This window comes from Mauremys reevesii, unplaced genomic scaffold, assembly GCF_016161935.1.
Source record: "Mauremys reevesii isolate NIE-2019 unplaced genomic scaffold, ASM1616193v1 Contig66, whole genome shotgun sequence".
Taxonomy (NCBI): Eukaryota; Metazoa; Chordata; order Testudines; family Geoemydidae; genus Mauremys; species Mauremys reevesii.
Genome location: NW_024100880.1, coordinates 127,528 through 143,496, shown reverse-complemented (window position 1 = coordinate 143,496; position 15,969 = coordinate 127,528). Strand labels below are relative to the sequence as shown.

The following is a 15,969-nucleotide window of genomic DNA, read 5'->3' as shown; positions in this document are numbered from 1 at the left end:
TAAAGCATAGAAGAGATTTCTCTCACTGGCCCTGTTAGCAGCTGCTCATTGTAAACATTTCAAAGTACAACCACTATCCCCTTTCCGCTATAACAAAATATATGAGAGGCAGAGGAGCACTGAGGGATCACAAAGCAACCATGCATCGTAGCGGAAAGACTGTTGGACTGGGACTATTCCTAGCTCTGCCACTGGCGCCGTGTGAGCTTGGGCACCTGTAACAGAACCACCAAGGGGCACCTTCCATAACAACATGTCCTAGCACAGTGAGGCCCTGATCTCAGCCAAGGCATTTTACCACTACTGCAATACACTAAATTTTATTAAAGTTCACATTACACAGGTTTGAAGGAAAGGCACTGTATATCTGGGGTGAAGCTTGGGTTATGAAAAATTAAAAGCCTTGTTTATAAAGCTGATGAGATACATAGGGTACATAACATGCATTGTTCCAGATTCATGTATGTGAGGAGTTTTTAAAAGTGGTAGGGAATAAGTGTTCTCGGGTACATTGTTTTGGGCCTCGCAATTGAACACATCCTTGAAGCAGGAAAAGAGTCTCTCAGATGGGATAGCGCAGTAGGATGAGAGCCCATCAAGGATCTCTCTCATGGCTTTCAGGCAGTTCGTCCTGTAGAGTTTTTGGATATGGGATGCAGCCAATGGGTCATAGCAGTGGCTGGCATTCCTTCTCCTGCCTTCTCTGGTGGTGGTGTCACGGTTTGGTGCGGGAAACCTGCAAGCAGTCTGCATGCCCTCCTGGGGTTCCCTTCTCCTTGATGCGATTTCTGCAGACAGTTCCACAGTCAGTCTGTCCATAAGGGCGTCAAAGTCCTCGAAGGAGTCCGTCTTCTCCAGCTCCTCCATCCAGGCTTTCTGCCATGGTGTGGCAGCTTTTGCCCATGGCTGCCGCTCCTCCAGCTGCCCTGCCTCCACAGGCTTGGGCTGGGAAGCTGCTGCGGGTACAACCTGCTGCCTCATTACCTCCCAAAGTTAAGAGAGGTGCTTGGGCGGATCTTGAGGCTAAGTGTGGTTGAGGGGGACTTCTCTCAGTGTTTCTGGGGCAGCGCTGGCTCTTTCAGGAGGGTGGGGTTCTGGAAGTGCTGATGTTGGATCTCAGAGGACACAGTCTTGCTTGGAAGAACTGGGAGAGGTGCTGGTTCTCCTGCGGGCAGTTTTTAGCTGGGAGTCCTTGGTGGAACACGGGACCTTCTGCAGATGGGGACTAGCTGGGCAGCCCTGGAGGCAGTGCTGGATCTCCCAGGGCAAGGTCCTGCTGTGTGGTCTGGGGGCTGTGGGCAGTTCCTCCATCAGCTGTGTCTCACCGGGCAGCCTGCAAGCTGGCTGCTCCGATGGCAGAGTGGTGCGAGGTTACATTTGGGGGAGGGCAGACCTGTCTTGTGTCAGTTTTGAGCTGGATGGTCTGTATGAGGTCACTTAGCCATCTAGTGAGGTCGCTGCCTTGCAAAAGGGCATTGATCCTCCTCGCAGTGGGGTCCAGCACGGGGATTCTGAAGATAGGGCTGATCCTTCTGGCCGGGGTGACCTGTTTGTCGGTCCCTGGGACGGGGATTGTCCTTCCCTCGGTAAGTGGTTGGGATGCCCTTTGTGACTGTGGGGACGCTGGCTGAGGTGCTGAAGCCGGATCTACAACTACAGGTTGTTCCTCCCTGAACCCAGGGCATTTTCCAGACCAGAGAAGGTCTATGCTAGCACCTCTTCTGCTGCCGGCTGTAGGGCTCTGCGCTAGCGGCAGGAGCCAACCCGGCATTGATCTGGCGGGGGAGCGCGTGGGGGAAGAGGCTGGGCGGCTGCGGAGACAGGAGTGCAGCCCCATGGGTGGGTGCCAGGGCTGAGGGGACAAAACTAATACCTAAGAATTCCCCATGCCTCCAACCAAAGAATGACCCTCAGCAGGATCCGCAGCCATGTGCTCCCCAACGGCACTCCTGGCCCCACTGCCAGCTGCGGTGATATGCTCCTTTGACTGTTTTAAGGAGAGAGGAAAATCAAGTCTTCAGAGACAACTGTTTATAGAGAGTAACTGACAATCAGTACTATAGGAGGCTGTGTAAATTTTTATAATCCCTGTGCTCACTGACATTAAGAGAGCCACATACAAAATTATCCTCCAGACCCGTACTCATCAGAAAAAATAAGAAAAAGACAGAAAGAGGGGGAAAAAACAACCAAACCGCAAACAAAACCACCAAGTGTTCTTATATCCATTAATCCGCAATATTTCAATTGGTCAAAGACAGACATGCTTTGGTTATCACTTTATTCAGTCTATACTGCCTCTGAATGTCAAATTCAGACACAGAGACACATCTCATAGCATACTGAGCAAAGTCAGGCAACAAAACCAGATTAAGTTCAGGAAACCAATCTGCAACATCTAGACCACGTTTCCCTGTAGTCTCATCCAGAAACCTGCCATAGCATGCGGGGTGTATCCCCCTTCAGGGAGTTCAGGTCCAAAAGAATCTATGAGTTTTTCATCCCATACTCTCATACTCAGAGTCATTACTGACATCAAGGGGCGAGGAGCGGGGAACCTCAGAGAGACCGGGGGGTGGGGGGGAAGGGTGCCAGGGCTGAGGGAACAAAACTAATACCTAAGAATTCCCCATGCCTCCAACCAAAGAATGACCCTCAGCAGGATCCGCAGCCATGTGCTCCCCAACTGCACTGACCAAACTAATCCACTGGGGCCTTCAATGGCTGTTTTTTATTCTGGAGTTTTGCCAACAAGTCATAATCCACAGCCAAAGCTGTGGAAACCACAGCAACAGGCCCAGCCTCCATTTCTCAGACAGGCTCTGGCTGGTAGTCCACTGAATCAGGAGCCACAGAACCAGTAATATCATCTCCCCTTGGGTGTAAGGGGGCTACTAACCCCCTCTCCTCCAGAACCAACATTCCCAGAGATATCTGGGGCCTGGTGGCACTCAGTCCCTGCCACAGCCACCCCACCCTGTGCTTTACACTTGGAATGACCCACATTGCGAGGCACAGGGCACCAGGGGCAGCCTGCCTCTTCTTTGGGCACTGATTGACTCAATGTGTCAGACTCCCTCAACAAAAACAGGCCACGTCCTCAGTGGCAACAAACATGATGTTGTCACCCTCCCCAATCCTATACTTCAGGGACACTTTAAATACTTTGGAAGCGCAGCTTAATATCATATAAAGCTGCTGATGAAAGGACAAGACATGCTGAACTTCTGGGCTTTACAGCCCAAAGGAATCCTCCTAATAGGCCTAGTGACTTACCATAACTTGCCAGGCCTCTGGCCGGCTGCTCATTTCCTAAAAATGAAGGGACATTAGAAACAGCAAGTGTAACAGCAGGTGTTGAGAGGGTCACAACAGGGACAAAAACACCCTAATCCCCTCCACAACCACCTGCTCAAGGAGGCTACGTGTAGCAAAAAAAACACAGCCTTGCTCATGTGGGAGGCAATACATCACATTCTTAAACACAATGACCTTCCCCACAGCTAGAACATGCTCCTCCACCAAGTCAAACTCTGGAGGCAAAATCCAAACCCCATAGCCACACGTTAAACCCTCAGACTCTGAAACAAACTGCAGTCATTGTCCCCCTGGACCCTCGACTAGCCATCCCAGTCCAGAGGGTGCACAAAAGCCAGCTAAGACAAAAGAAATCCTGAAATAAACCCACAACTATCAAAAAATAATGAACCACACACAGAAAAAATGTCCCCAAAGCACAGACAACAGCAAAGCAAACTCACTCTCAACCTCCATCCTAAATAATCTCACAGTCCTCAGTGAGAGTGTTGGTGACATTAGGCACGGCCCTAGGTAACTCAGGAGGGTGGAAAACCACAGTTTCAATAAAGCTTTCCTGTACCAGGCCTGAATGAGCCAAAGTTAATTCTGTGCTTGCCCAAAGTGCTTCCATGTTTAAACTCTAATCGACCTCACAAGCTAGCAACTGAGAATGGAATGTGTAACAGCTGGTTATCAGTGCAACACTGGTACCAGGAGTTAATAATGAGGCCTGCTTGCACCTGGCTAAGGGCGGGCAGGATAACAAATCAAAGAAAGTAAGACAAGATAACGGTTCAAGAAAAATTCACTAACAAGATGAATTGTTTGCTGCCAAGTATGATTTAACCTGCTTAATGTAATTGCTGCTGCATAGTGTACCTGCTACATGGGAATGTAAGGGGGAGGGGGGGAGAAAGGGGGAGGAGTGGGGGTAATAGGAATGCTTAGCTGAAGTTATGTATAAAGAGAGAAAAACTGCTCGTATCTGTGTGCTTGATTTGAGACGCCTCTGTCTCCTTGCACCGCTTTGAGATCTCAAATAAACTTTGTCTGCTTCTCCACCTTGGTGTGTTTATTGGAGCGAAGCACACCGAGCAATGAACCTTCCCTGTTGCTGTCCTCGGGCATTAAGTGCCAGCAACAAGAGAGATCCCCCTCTACTTCCCACTCTGTGCGTGTGTGTGTGAGAGAGAAATCTCCATGTATGTGTGATCCCGGAGCACTGCTCAGGTTTGGCCTGGCTGCTCCCCATCATGACCACAAATCTCCTCCCTTAAATTAATTTGAAACTATTGGTCACTGTGTTCATAAGCCTCGTATGGGGTTTTCCAGCTCCTGAAGCTCCAGTGTGAGTCTCTAGGGAGCCCTACTAAAAGTGACTGCAGCTAAAATGGCTACAGTGCTCTTGGACCCCGTGCTCAGCATGCCTGGAGTCAGGGCTAAGAACTGAAGAAACAAGGAGCCCTGGCTGGGCCTAGTTTGAGAGGCTTTTGCACGGGGTGACCTGGAAAGGTTGTCACCAGATTATTATATAATCTTAACCCCTTCCTTCCCCAGATCCTATTTTCCTGTGACCAGTACAGTTCATATTTCTGTTACAGTGTTATTTTTGGTGTCATTCATTTGCTGAAGCTTATTTCATTTACTATATTGTCCCCTGTATACTGGGCTTTACGCTTCTTTAGAGATTGAAGTATTATCATGGCTTTATCAAAGGACAGCCAGCCTGTGCATTGGACACAGTGCAGAGTCTCTTTGAGTGGAGATACCAGGAGCCAAAAAAGAAAAAGAACCCATAATCTGATCCGTGGAAGGAGTGGAGAGAAAATGCCAGACATATTGGTGATAGCAAGCGTCTGGGAGAGAAAAGGGAGGAGGGGTTACATAGTATTACAATAAAAACAAGTTTTAAAACCGAAAGACATGTTTAAAAGAAAACCTGAAGAAAAGTTAAAAGAAAAATAATGTAGCTAAAAGTTGTTTTGTTAAGTTTGCCAGGGATCCAAGTGGAGTCTTCAGTGAGCATTTAAAATAACAATAACTTTAGTCACAGCCTGAAGTAAAGGAAGAAAAAGCTTTTCATGCTGGTTTCTATGTTGTTTGAAAGTGACTCACAGGGACTGAGTCCTCATTTAAGAGTTAGGTCCAAAGTATTTTGAACGTAAATAATTCAATGATCAAACTCATTCAACAGCAGAGTTGAGCAAAAGTCAAATTTTCCATCCAGTAAAGAAATTTTGATATTTCAACTTTTGTTTTCATTCCAAAGCATGACAAAAAGTGCAGTTGTCAATTTTTATGGAACAGAAATTAAAAAAAAATTCAATTGAGAAATGAAGGAACTTTTTGTTTCAGCCCTCTCAACCCAAATGAAATATCTTGCATTAAGCTGCATTTTCCTATTGTTGTGCATTGCCTCCTGCAATTGTACTATTGGAACCTCATGCAGCAATTCTCCCCTGTGCCCAAGGTTTCTGCATGGACTAGGTCTCCCATGATGCAGCCTCAATCCACCCATGGTGCATCACATGCATTGATCAGAGGAGAGCCCACACTGCACTGTGGGAGATGTAGACCTCCAGGGAGTCTAGCTCATAGAAGAATGATGACCTGAGGTATAACTCCCATAAGGCAATGTGATAATAGGGACATACAATTTAATGAAATGTTTTGGGTCAGTTCAACAAAAATGTCTGATTTGGGTTGAACCAAGCCAAAACAAAACAAAAAAATGATTTTGATTTTTCTCATGAAAAATCAAAATATTTATGCAAAATCAGAATATTCTCACACAAAGTTTCTATTTTGTGGAAGCTGCAGTTTCCTTCAGGAAATCATTCCAGTGGTAAGTTCTTGACCAGCTCTTGACAATAGTCTCTGCATATGCCATTAGCTGCCAGCAAATTCTTCTTTAAGTATTAGAGCATAAAATGTACATGATCAAGTAACAAATTCAGTTACTGATACAGACCTGTGGGTCTCACTCCTCAGGAGGGAACAGGACGCTGCAGGTGCTGTGAGTGGGGGGATCTGTAGCTGAGTAGTGGCTCCAACAGCCACGGGGAGGGAAGGAAAATGGATGTGGTGGTGAATACTCTGAGATAGGAAATCACTGACAGATGGCTTTTTCTCATTACTGGTGTGTGGGTGGGAGAGGATCTTTGATAGCAGCTGATGGTTCCTGTCTGCTGCAGGCTGTGTAATGGAGACTGGCACCTCTGATCATCAAGGGGGAAGAGAAGGAAAAGGCTAAACAACACTGATGGTGGGGATAAAAGGATAAAACAAACAGCTCTGAGAGGAGTCCTATCCACCCACAAACTGATGGGAGAGCTCTGAGACCTTGATAGAGGCCTGGTGGGGTAGATGGCGACAGAAGCACCTCAGTCCTCCATGCCATGGATCTGATATTCTTGGGAGAGAAAAGTGGAACCTGCATTAGGTGTTAATTTATTGGCTAAGAAAAGGAAATGAGAGCAACTGAGAAGTTAAAGCAGGTAAAATATATTAACAAGTGAGTCACAGTTTGTAATTCCAGATTGTGGCCGTGATGTAATAAACTTCCAGTGTCCTAAAAGTCTTTTCAGGGTACCCAGATTGTCTCTGGGGATCTCAGCTTTGCATCTGATTTCCTTGTAAACAGTCAGAGATAAAGGATCATTCCCTGAATCCATATTTATAGATTCTTCTGTCAGAAAACAGGCTGACAGCTTCTACTCACGTGGGCTTTTCCTCTGATGACAGTAAGTGAGGAATGCCTTTAAATTCTCTGACCTCTGGTCATTATATAGAATGGCCAGTTGCTTTGAAATTAGCATTTCACAAGGCTTTTTTGAAATAAATGAAATATAAAATCCCTCTAACTAAGAAAAGCTTCTGAGAGATTTGTTGTACATCAACACCACCAATTGGAGATCACCAACTGTATTTCTCTGTGTTCTTTTTATTTTATTTTATATATATATATATATGCCTTAAGACAATTGAATGCTAGAATTACTTAAAGTGGGATAAGCATGTTAGTGGGAATAATGAACTGATAACTAATGATTATAAGTAGATGTAACAAGAAATTTTGGTGATTTGCGTTGTTCTGTGGTATAGTTGCTGGACCCCAGTGCTGGTCTATGTTAACCAATTCCAAGACTGCATGTGTTCTTTGTGTTCAGTACATGCCTAGTATTGTTTGTGTATCTATACCTGACTGATAAACTTGTGTATTTACATATGTGGTTCTGGGGGAATTAATAAACTGTTGATCGGTTAATTGCCCCACATGTCCTGATCTGAGAAATACTGTCCAAGGTAAAAGCTGACCTGAAAAGAAGGTAGCATTAAAATTAGTCTGCTAATGCTCATTGGCTAAACCCATTTCAAATTGGCAAATCTAGTTTGTTAGATTTCAGCATTAAAATCTAATCGCCCCCCTGGCAATTTCATAAAATAGCCCCATATGGACATTTACAGCTGTGGGTTATGGTTGGTGGTGCTCTAGGGGAAGCAGGCACTGCTGTGTTAAGAGATTTTTGGATTTTAGGTAACGTGGTTTAGCCTCATTCCTTCCAATACCCTTGATGTTACAACATATATTGTACCAGTATGGTTCTATGGTGGGGGTATCAGGGATTATTCCCCTGGCCGGCCATCTACACTTACTTTGTCATGCTGTTGTGAGATTGGTCATTTTTTGTTTCTTGTCTGAGCCTGTGAAAGGTTGTTTTGGAAATAGGTAGTATTGGAGCCAAACTCCTCTCCTTGTAGCTCCCTGATTTATAGATGGCCTTAAAAGCACAGCTGCTTTAAGGAGCTCCTTTCGGGGCCTTTCTTTCACATTAATAAGTACTTTTGTAAAGTGATAATTATTTTCTGACATATAGGTGTAGTGGGAAGGTAGCCTGAAATATAGGGCCATGTATCAGAGGCCTGGCATGACTCCTAAGGTCTGTCCTAAAATAATGATCAAAACTTGCTAATATAAAGCAAAGTCAGGCCGTGAGCAACAGGCAGGCCCTGCTCACAGAATTAGGCAAGCATAGGGCTGAAATTGCTAGGCAGAGAGCACTCACACAAACACATTCCAGAAAGGCGGTACCAGAACACCTTGATACCAGAAAGCTCCCCATAGATAACAAGAACCTACTGACTCATCCTAAGGATAAGATCAGGATGAGAGCATGACACACAGGGATGTTATGATCGAAGCAACATGTACAAGGAAATGGGCGGCACCTTGATACGTCAAAGGATGGCACCCTGATATGTCAGGAGTGAGGTATAACTTGTTTGTAATTGTGTATAAAAATGTATCCCAGAGGGGCTGTCTTTGTCCAGCTTAGGAGGCACTGGAAAATCCTGGCACTGACTGAGCTTAGTCCATTGTCAGGGGGCACATATTTGTAGTAAATTCTGTAGTCTACTGGAAACTATTACTGTGCTTCATTTGCTAATAAACCTGGCTGGGTGCCTTCGTACCTTATCTGATTCTGTGGTCATTGCGGGTTCTCTTGGGGTCTGCTGTGCCAGCTATCTGTGCAGAGCAAGGGCAGCACATAGAGGGAGTACATGCATGAAGCCGAATGGTTGTCAACATTGGTGAAATCTGACAACAATAGGAAGTATTCCAATTGCAAGAGTTCAAAAGTCAGACTTCATGATCCCAAAATCATGATTAAAATTAATGCTTTTGTGTTGCTTTTTCTTAGCCTTCTACTTCCTGAATGTGTAGGTTACACATGGTTCACATTTTAAATCTTTTCTCCACAATCATGAGGGCTGAGAAACATAATAATTAAAAAATTTTAAGCCCAAATTCTAAGTTATTCACATGACTCCAGGAGCTAAGGCCCCAAAAATCAAAGTATTGTAATCATCACAATAAAATGGAGGGTGATGCTTTGCAAAGTGGATTGTGTGATATGGCTTCCAGCACTTAAGTTTCATGAACATATATGGTCAAAAATCAATAGAGCTAGAATACACCCCGGACACAACAGCCAGCATATGTCTCTCAATGGGAAGTGGTGTGTTTAACTAGTGCTTTGGAAGCATATGCCACAATATAGTCATCACCCATGAGGACAACCCCCACCCATGACCAATCAATTGCAATTTTGGGCTCTACGTTAATTTCAAGTTAGTTCAGTACTAGTGCCCAGTGATTATATTTTTTAAAAAATCCTTAAAGCTTTTCTCTCATATATGTCATCCCAAGGCCATACTCTAGTGCCCTCAGGAGACATTCTGAGTAGAACACTCATTTGTGAGGAGTTAAGGCTGAATTTGCTGAGACATTTTAACATGCTGTCATAGGATGCACTGTCCCTTTAAGGGAGCTACCAGGTCCAGCTCTGTGATCTTGGTTTCTACCCTGAATGGGGGTTTCTGGTGGCTGGAATCCAGAGAGATGGACAAGTGGTACTCTGTCTCTTTTATATGGTTAAGGTTATTAAAGCAGAGCTATTTAACCAATGTCCATTAAAAAAAGGCACAATTCTGAAGTCAAGAAACACAAGAATGAATATAGCTCCGTGCACAAGAAAGCCTGGTTGTGCAGTTAAAGCCCTGGATGAGAACTCACGAGATCTATGTTCACTTCCTGGCTCTATCACACACTACCTGTGTGACCTTGAGAAAGTCATTCCATCTTTCTGGATCTCAATTTTTTCATCTAAAAATGGGACTAATATTTCCTTCCACTTGCCTTTGTCCTGGAATGAGATGGTCACACAGCATAAAGGGCTGTCTCCTCTTTCAGGGTTCTCAGCCCATCACCAAACTCCCAAGCAGAAACCTGCCTCCAGAACAGACTGTAATCAAGGCACAATGCAGACAGCAAACTCTCTGGCTGCTTGCCTAGTTCCCTTCTTCCCAAAACTGCATCTCCACCAAATCTTGCAAAACCCAATAAAACTAACAAAACACGTCACCCTAAGACTAAACTTTGATTACATGCTAAAAAAGGTTTTGGAAGACTATAAGAGAATTGCCTGATGACACCTGCCAATACATCATGTCTAGTGCGTAACTCACTGAAGTCCTGATCGTGTCTGGGGCACTTAAGCAATAGTGTAATACACTAATTAAATGACAAATCTTGTTTAATTCACAGTTAAGCTTGCCCAATGATATCTTATGCCCTTCTCACACTTCAGAAAACCAGGAAATAAAGACTGAAGGTAAACACCCACACAACCTTAACTCTGCCCCGCTGGAGCTGGCAATAGCCACTGGGAATAAGTGCATGTCCTTCAGACGCATTCACCATGTTAGGTGTAAGTGTACTGAATGTGAGTTCTAAGCTAGTGAGGAGGGATTCCCCACATTTTGGCTCACCTGTGGGGTAGGGAAATGGGCTCAGACACCCACAACAAGCAATCCCCTGTCACAAGGCTCACATGAGGGCAGCAGGGATGAGGGAGGGCATATCGCTGTAGAGGGGCTGGGGAAACCCAGGGTGTGGTTCACACAAACTATTTTCCCCTGTGGCCATCACACACTCTCATGTTCCTCTCTCCAGCTCCCATCCCTCTCCTTCCCACTCCTGGTCGACCCCCGTTTCCTGAGCCTCAACCCCTCTTACCACCTACTCTTTCACCTCCAGTCTTCCTCCCCTCCTAATGAGCAGTTGCTTGTGTAGGTATTTTATTTTCAAACAATAGTTTCAGCACCTTCTGCATATTCTGCCACACTCAGATTCTATTTCCCTTAAATTAAAATCCCTCTGTAACAGAGGCAGATTGGAGCAATACACCTGCTTCTTTTACTTCAGATCTCTGCCCTGGGTTGGATTTGGACTCACAGTGCCAGGGGTGGTATTGAGATGAAGTTATCGTAACACATTCCCGGAGATACCAGGTCCTGTGATGGGTGGTTTTCCAGATAGTGGCCTTTCTCTCTGCCAGCTGTTACTTACTCCAGTGTCTGCAGTTTGCAGATCGGGTGTTTCAGCCCCTTACACAGCAGCTGCACTCCAGCATCTCCCAGATTATTACCACGCAGGCTCAGCTCTGTCAGGCTCTGGCTGGTTCTGAGAACAGGGGCGAGATCCACGCAACTAGTGGCTGTGACACCGCATCCCTTCAAGCTGCAGGAGAGAGAAAGGCAAAGAAGGAGGATCATGATATGAATGGAATTAGTCACAGCTGCTCTGACAGGTCCAACCCACTAGCCCCTCTGTCTGACCAATCAGTATCGAGAATGAGCCAGAATCCTGCTACAGACTCTGTCCCAAGCCCCACAAGTTGTCCAGTGAGAAACAAACAGTGGATGCGACTTCCTGTATAACTCGACCCCTTGCCCTTTGCTGTTCATCAAGCAACAGCGAGAATGGCCTAGATACCTCAAACCTCTGCCACTGACCAATGAGGAATAAGGTTTGAGTATGACTTCCTTCCTAAGCACCGCCCCTTAGCCCTTTCCATTGGCCAACCACAATTCACAAAGTGTAAAAAGTTGCCCACTCAGCTCCTGACCAATCAGGTTGGTCTTGCCACTGATCAGCTCCAAGATGGTGCAACCCAATCAGAGCAGGCCCATCGCTACAGGGAGGCTGTAGGGGGAGCCCTCTTCCCAGGCACCTGGGCCAGGCTCAGAGCAGGAGGAACTGGGAGATCTTGCCCCTCCACGCCCCTGGCACTGGCTCTGCTGCTGCCCTACAGGACATGGACGTCTCCGCACCCAGCTCTGGAAGGGAGACAGCTGCGAGACTCAGCACAGGCAGAACCACACCCACTTTCTACTGAGACCAGAGATCAAAGCAGGGAGAGACAAAGAGAAGATCCCTATGGCAGGGGGTTACTCAGGGTGCAGGAAGGGAAGTGCCCCTGAAAGGAGGGCAACTGTGTGACCCTATTGGCAGGGCCAGTTCCAGTGTCTCTGTAGGGATTATAAAAGCAAAAATTCTGCAGGTTTTTGTAAGCCCCCTACAGAGTCTGGGCTCCTGATGGAGTTGCCAGCCAGCTGAGTGGGTAGCCATGGCAGCAGGTTGGTTATGACCATGTGCACTTTAAGGACCACCTGCAAATATGGCTCTCTTTGTCCTCCTTTGAGGCCTCACAATGAGCCCCCTGCACACCTCCACCTGCTACATCTTGCACACACATCGAGAAACCCCTTCCACCAGAACTGTCAGCTTCATGGCCTCCTTCATCACCTCATTTGCCTTAAAATATTGTTACTCTGCCCAATGGGGAGGAGTGACGGGACCCCCAGGGTGCAACCTGTGACTGTGGGTCTGCAGTGTCCCCTTTACTCTCTATTCTGGGTTGTCTCTCACAATGCCATACTGGTGGTAAGCAGCAAACCCCTCCAGGTGCTGTTACCACTCAGTACAACCGCATGTGGAGCCCCATATCCAGCTAGATTCCATGAATGCTCCCAGAGCAACTCACGAATCACTGAGAAAGGCCTCAACCAAATCTACCCAGCTCCCAAACACTTCAGTCAAACTCACTGGTAAGGATAAACATTAAACTAAGTTTATTGATTACAAAAGGTAGATTTTAAGTGATTACATGTCATAGGCAAAAAGTCAGAATTAGGCCTGGTCTACACTAGGAGTTTATGTCAAATTTAGCAGCATTAATTCGACTTAACTGTGCACCCGTCCACACCAGGAAGCTAATTAGTTCGACCTAGAGGGCTCTTTAGTTTGAATTCTGTACTCCTCCCCGACGAGGGGAGTAGCGCTAAATTCGACATGGCTATGTGTGGACGGAAATCGACCTTAGTAGCTCCGGGAGCTATCCCACAGTGCACCACTCTGTTGACGCTCTGGACAGCAGTCCGAGCTTGGATGTTCTGACCAGCCACACAGGAAATGCCCAGGGAAAATTTGACACGCTCCGGCGCCTTGTGGATGTTCTGCAGGACCGCAGGCAGGAGGACAGAGCCCCCCTGCACTGTATCTGCAACCGCCCTCCCTCGCCACAAAGTCCCAAACCCCCCTCACCCAAAGTAACAAGAAGGAGGGGCGACAGGGGCCGTGAAAACTGTCACTGCACCCCTGCAGAGTGCACAAATGCAACAGGCTCTCATTCCCTAAATGTTGAGAAGTCCTTCCCTTCCTGGCTCACCGAAGCCCCAATCCCAGTTTCATCCCCTAACTGTGTAGTTGATTATTAAAAGTAGTTTGCTGTTAATTACTATTTCCGTCAAGTTTTTCTACAGAAGACTGTCTGTGAAGGGGTGGGGGAGGGGTTGTTAATTGCATAGGACAGTCACCTTTACCAGGGTACAGACACAGAGGCAGGATCAACAGCAGGTCACACACACAGTGCAGTCAGTAGGCACCCTGGTCGGTCTGGGAGGTGTTTTCCATGTTCTGTGTGGGTGGGGGGTACATGACTTTGTGCCATGGGAGGACGGTTACAGAACTTATGCAGCGGTCCTTGTCCCGGACCACAGAGCCACGCAGCAGGGGAATCTGTAACCGTCCTCCCCCACCACAAGGTCACGTAGCCCCCGCACACAGAGTCCCGAAAAGGAGGGATGGCAGGCTCCGTTGAAACAACCAGTCCGGCACTGCAGACTGCTCTAGGAGCAGGAGCCTATCATTCCTCGAGTGTAGAAGCGGTGTTAACATCACTGCACACCCTACCCACCACAGTCTGCGTCCCTGTTTCAACCCTTTAACGCGAATTCATTAATAAAGAAAACGTTGTTAATTAACAATGTTCCATTAACTTTATTTTTAAACGTGTGTTGGAAAGGGGGAAACGTGGTGAACGGGGTATGTAACCGCAGAAGAAAGTCAACAGTAACTGAAGCAGGGGCAGGTTCAGCTTCTCTGTAAAGAAACTGAACAGTCACAGGTTACCCTGCTCCCTGAGGAGCCTAGCTTTCAAAGCCTCCCGGATGCACAGCGCTTCCTGCTGGGCTCTTCTAATTGCACGGCTGTCTGGCTGAGCATAATCAGCAGCCAGGCGATTTGCCTCAACCTCCCAACCCGCCATAAAGGTCTCCCCCTTGCTCTCACAGAGATTGTGGAGCACACAGCAAGCTGCAATAACAATGGGGATATTGGTTTCGCTGAGATCTGAGCGACTCAGTAAGCTCCTCCATATCCCCTTGAGACGTCCGAAAGCACGTTGAATGATGACAGTTACCCAAGACCACCCTCGACACATTTTTCCCCCCAGCATGCATTGTGGGGAAATCCCAGAATTCAAATGGGCAGCGGGGACTGCGGGAACTGTGGGATAGCTTCCCACAGTGCACCGCTTCCAATGTCGATGCTTGCCCCATTAGTGTGGACTCACAAAGTCGAATTAGTGTCCTTAGTGTGGACACACAAATTCGACTTTGTAAGGTCGATTCCACAAATTCGAAATAAGTTACATCGAACTAATCTGGTAGTGTAGACATACCCTTAGTTACCAAAGAAAACAAAATAAGTGCACCGTCTGAATTTTAAACCTGTAAGACACTAGGCAGTATTTAGATCAAGCAGTTTTCTTACCCCACTGGATGTTATGGTTCATAATACACAGGGAGCTAGTATCTTGGTGCTTCCCACAGCATATTTTAATGAAAACCAAACAACACAATTCTCATAACTTTATATTCATTAGTGATATACAAATGTAGATAGGACAGTGGGTTTCTGAAGATCACAACCTTTCCCATGATACCTTACATGGCCTGCTTTATTTGCAATATCACAATTATATACAAATGATGAATATGGGGGTTACAGGGTGCTCCTCCAGAGTGTAGAGTGTCACAGGACAGAAACCTCAATATTTGGGAGAGAAAAAAGCCCTGAATTTGTACAAGGGAGAGAAGCCCCCATGCCTTGGGGAACACCCAGAGTCTGTAAGGGTTTGTAGAGACCCCAAAATATTTTGGAGGCAGAAAAAGAGGAGCCTGCAATGGGGTGAGGGGAGAGACTCTAAGATTGGGTTGAAGAGGGAGAGAAAAAACCCAAAGACGTATGTTGGAATCTGAGGGGATGAAGCCTAATTTGGGGAGGGGTGAACAGAAGAGGGCATCAAAGTTGAAGCTGAAGAGAAAACCCCCACAAGATTTAAAGGCTAAAAGAGAGAGAGAGAGAGAGAGAGAGAGGACACCTGAGAAGGTGAGGAGTCTGTTGTTACTCAGCTCAGAGGCAAGAATAAAAGACGGTTACTCACATTTGTAACTGTTGTTCTTCAAGATGTGTTGCTCATATCCATTCCAATTAGGTGTGCGCGCCGCGTGCATGTTCATCGGAAGATTTTACCCTAGCAACACTCGGTGGGTCAGCTGAGACGCCCCTGGAGTGGCACCGTTATGGCGCTGAATATATGCCCCTGCCGACCCAGCGCCCCTCAGTTCCTTCTTGCTGGCTACTCTGACAGAGGAAGGAGGGCGGGTTTGGAATGGATATGAGCAGCACATCTCGAAGAACAACACTTACAATGGTGACTAAACGACTTTTCTTCTTCAAATGCTTGCTCATATCGATTCCAATCGACTCCCAAGCCTTACCTAGGTGGTGGGGTCGGAGTGAGATGTCGCGGAGTGAAGGACCGCTGAACCAAATGCCGCATCATCCCTGGACTGCTGCACTAATGCATAGTGGGAAGCGAAGGTGTGCATGGATGACCAAGTCGCTGGCCTGCAGATCTCCTGGATGGGTACATGGGCCAGAAAGGCAGCAGACGAAGCTTGAGCCCGAATGGAATGGGC

General features: G+C 46.6%; 1 protein-coding gene across 1 annotated transcript in view; it reads right to left on the bottom strand.

Moving 5' to 3' along the window:
- Positions 1-15,969, bottom strand: part of LOC120394565 (NACHT, LRR and PYD domains-containing protein 3-like) — a 142,355-nt gene that overhangs the window by 41,524 nt on the left and 84,862 nt on the right. Inside the window, exon 12 of the mRNA XM_039518784.1 lies at positions 11,213-11,383. Coding sequence (XP_039374718.1) covers positions 11,213-11,383 — 171 coding nt within the window. The remainder of the gene's footprint in view (positions 1-11,212; positions 11,384-15,969) is intronic.